Source organism: Pteropus medius, unplaced genomic scaffold (genome assembly GCF_902729225.1).
Source record: "Pteropus medius unplaced genomic scaffold, Ma_sr-lr_union100, whole genome shotgun sequence".
Taxonomy (NCBI): Eukaryota; Metazoa; Chordata; class Mammalia; order Chiroptera; family Pteropodidae; genus Pteropus; species Pteropus medius.
In genome coordinates this window covers 25,480,950-25,486,949 of record NW_024349800.1, presented here as the reverse complement: position 1 = coordinate 25,486,949, position 6,000 = coordinate 25,480,950, and the positions used below count along the sequence as shown (strand labels likewise).

The 6,000-nt window shown below is 40.4% G+C and overlaps 1 protein-coding gene across 3 annotated transcripts in view; it reads left to right on the top strand.

The window, feature by feature from the left end:
* The first annotated feature begins 1,970 nt into the window (after positions 1-1,970).
* PAPOLG (poly(A) polymerase gamma) overlaps positions 1,971-6,000 on the top strand; it is a 40,790-nt gene continuing 36,760 nt past the window's right edge. For all 3 annotated transcript variants that reach the window (XR_005658214.1, XM_039887081.1, XM_039887080.1), the window contains exons 1-2: positions 1,971-2,230; positions 5,080-5,241. Coding sequence is in view for 2 of the 3 variants with exons in the window: in XM_039887081.1 (XP_039743015.1) it covers positions 2,214-2,230; positions 5,080-5,241 (179 nt within the window). In the remaining variant the exon portion in view is untranslated. The remainder of the gene's footprint in view (positions 2,231-5,079; positions 5,242-6,000) is intronic.

The following is a 6,000-nucleotide window of genomic DNA, read 5'->3' as shown; positions in this document are numbered from 1 at the left end:
TACAATTCAGTCCATAACTTTTACTGCCATGGAAGGATGTTCATGATTTTTAGGTTTAAAAAAATCAAGGAGCAGAACAACATGTACAGCATGATACTCCTTTTTTTCAAAATTAAAAAACAATAAAAACAATTCCTCTGGTACACATTTACATGCAGTTGGGGGTATATTAAAAACATTTTGAGAGGAGAGATTTCTAGCTGTTAATACCTGAGGAATAAAATGGGAGTTAGGGATAAAAGGGAGGAACAGATTCTCAATCAATCTCTCTCTCTCTCTCTCTCTCTCTCAACAAACATCATTTACTTTTGTAATCGGAAATTTTTAGCTTAAAAAATACAGCTACAATGTAGACCACCACCCCCTCCCTTGAAAGAAAGTGTCCTTATCGAAATGGAGCTTGGGCATTGGCATTAAACCCCAGGTAGATTCACAGAGAAAGGAGAATGAGAAGAAAAACAACTAAACTGATCCTCCTCCAATACCTTGGCACCACCTTAAGCTTTAGGGAGGGGGAGATGCAGAATGACTGATTGTCTTTGTCTGCCAGCTCACACGAATGAGACGCTCAGGGTCAAAAATTAAGTTAAGCGTTAGAAAATAAGGTGATATTTCTTGCACATCTGATTTTTGGACTGAAATTCATATGGTTATGTGTAACCTAATTTAATGTTCTTGCAATCCTATTATCTTCATTTTACAAATGAGGAAAGGACTTGTTAAAGTTAATTTTCCTGAGGTCACATAACTAGTAAGTAGCAAAACTAGAACTCAAATCTGAATCTCCCTCGCCCTGAAACCTGTGCTAGCTACTATTTTGTGCTACCTGAAATAGGTTTTGCCTTCTCCTTACCACCTGCACCTAATCCTGTTCCCAAATCTTGCTAGTTTAGGTAGCATTCCCTTCTCTAAGAAGGCACTATTCAGCATCCCCTCCTCTCCAGTTTAGATGGCCCTCTTTAGGCCTTCCTAAATCTCCTGACCCCATCTGTATTACAGACCATATTCTATTTTAATAATCTCTGTATATGTTTGTTCTCTTCCACTAGACTGTGAACTCTTGAGGGCAAGAGTTAAGTATCTCCCATGTCTGACACACATTAAGTGCTTTTTTAGTTCTGCAACAATAATATCACTCGTATTTGATTTTTCCTCACTAAACTCTGAACCTCATAAGGTTAAAGGATACATCTGGTTTTACACACCATTAAATCACTGGAGCCTAACACAGGACTTGGCACGGACTAGGCTTTCAATAAATATTTTTGAATAAATGAATAATTCTATAAGTAATCTCCATTCACTGTGGGACTCTCAGTCACATTCCAAGAAAAAGCAGCATTCTCTTGTAATGATTTAGTATTTAAAATTATTTCTACATTTCAACATTTTAAAATTCGTTATTATTTTCTGTTTTCGTCCTCGCACCCACATGGATCATGATCACCACTATTGTGAGATTTTGATTCAGGCTTGCATTTATTCTGCTATTTCAAACTGCTAGGGATTCCTTTCAACTGCCAGAATGTCATGAATGGGGAGGTACTTAGAGGTGAAGTGAACAGTTTACAAGCTTGCTTTTCCCTGGGATAATTGTAACGTTACACGTTCCTAGATGTGATCCTATCACGACAGACTCTCCTCAACGAAAGGATTGATGACGTTTAACTATGACTAATTAAGGATGTGGGACAATGGAAGACTTTAAATAGTATTTGCTAGGCGAGGTTGTGATCTTTTGAAAAATATATAATATAGGCTCTCATTAGAGAAACAAGAAAAATGTGACCCAAATGACCTTCCAATCAGTTTGCCTAGATTAACAATTCCACTAGGAAGGGGACCAAAAGCTCTTCCAAACCGGCAGAAGCCCGCTCCCCTGTGGGCAGGACCAGGGGAGCCTCCTGCGACCCAAGGAAGGAGGGGGCGGGGTCGCGGGCGGGTCCAGGCCTACAGGGGCGGGGCCTCAGCGGGCGAGGGGCAGGCTGGGAAGCGGCGCCATATTGGCGTCGGCCGCGCTGTATTGTCATAAATAGAGCCGGTTTTGTGGTGTTTTCACTACTTGGTTGGATGCCTCGGCCGTAGTAAGTGAGGAAGTGGGCGACCAAGCGACCTACAGGCGACCGGAGGAAAGGGGACAGGGCCAGAAGGGAAGAGCAAGAACGGGACTCCAGAGCGAAAGACACTCGCCGGTGAGGGAGACGCAGGAAGCGATGAAAGAAACATCTGCGTAAGTGGTAGGGGGCGGCGGTTGGGGCCGAGGCAGAGAGGGGTGGACTAGGGTGGTCGGCCTGGGAGGTCGGCCCGGAACTCCGTTTCCGTGTCCTGCCGGGACCTCGTCTGAGTGGTCTCCTTCCCCGCTCCGGTCGGCAAGGGCACCTCCCCTACACCCGGCGGCTCACCTGGCCACCTACAGCACTGACTCGGGGACTCCAGGAGTCCCCATCTGGCCTCGGCTGTCCCGCCCCCGAGGACGCACCTAGACGAGGATGCGGCAGGAGAGAGGCAAGTGTGTCCGTGGGGAGAAATTGTCGGGTCACTCTCCTGCCTTCAGCAACGTCTGAGCCGGTCTCCGCTCCTGTCTGCATTGGCGCAAATACCATCCCCCTCCTCCCTTCCCGACCAGCTGTCTCCAGGTCTTCAGGAGTGAATGACCTATCTCAGCTCGCTAATTTTTAGTAAAGACTATGGTCTTTTCGCCCTCCCCCGGCCTACCCACAGCATACCTACCGGTCTATACCTCCTGCTCACACTTTGATAAGTCAGAAACGGTTTCCGTGCTTGTTGGAAGATTTTGTTGTAGCTTCTTACGTTTTGGTTTATTAGGAAATAATGTAAACATGCAGAAAAATGCAGAGAATAACATAAGCATCATTTGTGTAGCCACCATCCGTCTCTCCCAAAGCATAACGCGTGTGTGTGTGTGTGTGTACGTGTAACACACATACCTTTATTTAGAAGAAATCATGCATTCCAGATACATCAGAAGGATTCTTCTACCTCCTGATCTGGTCCCATTTGCCTCCTTCCCCTGAGTTCCCCACAGTGGTGAATTTGAAAACATGCAATAAAGCTGCATGTTTTTTAATGCTACTGCTACATATGTATGTGTCCATAATAACTGACATTGTTTTTAAGCTTTATATAACCAGTATTACCCTCGTCTTTCTGCAACTTGCTTTTTAATGCAACAGTATCTTTGAGCTTTGTCCATGTTGATACTTTAGCTCTAATTAATTCATATTAACTACAATGTATTCCATTGTAGGGATACACTGTAATTTAATTCTTTCCCTGTTAGTGACTATTTTAGGTTGTTTCTAAGCTTTTAATATGACGGCGTGGCAGTGACCATTCTTGCACATGTCTTCTTGTACACTTGTACTGGAATTTGTCTAACATGCCTACCTTTAAGAAAAATTTATGGGATGAAGGGAATGTGGAATTCTGTTGCTTGCTTTTTTTTTTTTCCTCCCTGTCTAGATGAGAGAGGTTCAGAACCATAGATTTGGAATTTTGATGCTAGTAGAGGACTAGATGCCCAATTTTTTCAGCATACAGATAAAGTGTGACCAAAGATCATCATTAGTGTCAGAACTGAAGTAGTTATGGAAGAGAGAAGGGAGTGGTGGAAAGATCTTGGGTTTTGGAGTTCAGATTCTGGCTCTTCCTCTTCTTATCTTTTTGGATCTTGGGTACATATCTTTAAAGTGGCACTTATTCAATACCTACCTCTCAGGGTTATTGTTGATGTTAATTGAATGATCAGGTATAATTAGTCCCATCCACTTACCATACACATATGAACACGAATAATACCAAAATGCCTCTTTAGCTGTCTTAGAGGTAAAAGAGCTAACTCTTTAAAAAGAAGTTACAGCTTGAAATAACTAATTGAAATTTTGTTTATTCTACACCAAAATGAATACCAGGAAGAAATTAAAGTCACTAGTATTGGTGTTTTTCTTTCATCTCTTTGAGTCATTTTGGGAGGTATAGAGACTATTTTATCTTTCATTTGACTATCTCTTCCTAATGAAATCTTTAGTCGAAGAGTGAGTGATAAGCCAGTGTTCTGACCAGTTAAAACTAAAAAAACAATCAATTGTATTTTTGTGTTGTTGTTTTTAAGGCTAATTTATTCATTTAAAAGACTGCTCTTTGAGATTACATCCTTACTATAGGTATTAATGATCCTTCATGAAAAGATGGCAAAAATAGTTGATAGGGTTAGTTGATTATTGTGTATGTTTGTCTTTCTTAGCATAATTAAAAGTTTTACCAACCCATGTTGGAATCAAATTTTATTTTGAAATTATTGGCCTGTGAAAGTCCAAAATCTCAGAAATTCTGTTGCACTGTATTCAAGACTACAATTTCCTAATGGCTAGGATCTTTTCGAGGGTGACTTTTATCCTATGAAGGGTTGTCATTTAGTGTAAAGAATTTGATAATTATTCAATGTGAAAATGGGTAGCAGTCTAAATAGAGGAACAATTAACTAGAGTCACAGAATATTAAGACTATAAACTCTGATTCAAGTAAAGGATGTTAATTTAGGTGTCTCAAAGATAAATCTAGTTGTGATTTCTTTTTAAAAGCCAGAGTATTTCACAAGGACCTTCTAATGGGATGCTTTTGTTTTTTTGGTGGGGGTGGGGAGGGGACATTGTTTTTACTCGGATCTGTCTTTTAAGTAGCAGACTGCTTTTCAGAGTTTGAATCTAGATGGTACTTCACTTAAGTCTGCAGGGTGTAGTGGAGGTGGCTCTGGCCCAGCTCCCATTCAAGTTCTTTGCATTTGTGTTGAGTAGTATTGGCACAGTTGTCCTGATGCCAACACGTGCTGCTTTTGGCTTGAAAAGACATCCTGACCATGAAAACTGGAGATAGTATAAATAGACTTTCATCAACATACACAAAATACCCTTTTTCCCTTTTTTAAAAAAATGCCTGCCTGGACTGTTATATTAATAAGTGAACTTTTAAGGTAGCTAAATTGAGTGGATTGAGAGATTTGGGGTGTCAGTATGATATCATACTTTAAATTTTTTCTGCTGTTTCATTTTTCTTGAACAGAAATACTGTGTTGGACAGCCAGCGTCAACAAAAGCATTATGGAATCACCTCTCCAATTAGCTTGGCATGTCCTAAAGAAATTGATCATATTTATACACAGAAATTAATTGATGCCATGAAACCATTTGGAGTATTTGAAGATGAGGAAGAATTAAACCATAGGTATGTCACTTAAAAGTGCAAAATATTTTACAGTACATTATTTAATCATTAATTTTGCATACATGTATCAAGTACCTACTTTGTCCCTGCCTAGAGATTTAAAGAGAAAAAAAAGGGCAAAATAAAGAGACATCTTGGCCCTCCTGGAGCTTACATTTTAGGTGGAAGTTAGGGAAGGAGACTAACATTTAGCCAAATAAGTAAAATAAATACAATATTACACACAAAGAATGCTGCTTAGAAAAATAAAGCTGGGAGTGGAGGTTGTCAGAGAAAGTCTTCATTGACATTTGAGGGAAAATTTGAAGATAAAGGAAGGAGTTATGTGGATAGTTGAGGAAGGAGCATTCTAGGCAGAAAGCTTGAGGTGGCGGTGTACCTGCTGTATTTAAGTAAGATAGAGCAAAGTAGCTTGGATATCTGAAGCAGAGTGCGTAACGGGAATATGGGCTTAAAGTGAAGTGGAAAAGAGTATGGAGGACAAAGTCACTTAGGATATTATAGGCCATTATAAAAGTTTTGGCGCTTACTCTGAGTGAAATGGGAGGCTATTAGGGTTTTAAGCAGAAGATCGACATGATATAGTCATGTTTTAACACAGTTACTCTGGCTGCTGTATTGAGAATAGTCTGAAGAGGGGTCATGGATGAACTGGGGAAACTAGTTAGAAAGCTATTATGATAATCCAGGAAGAAAATGATGGTAGCTGGAACTAGGGATGGCAGCAGAGGTAATAAGTGGTAGAATTCTGGATGTATT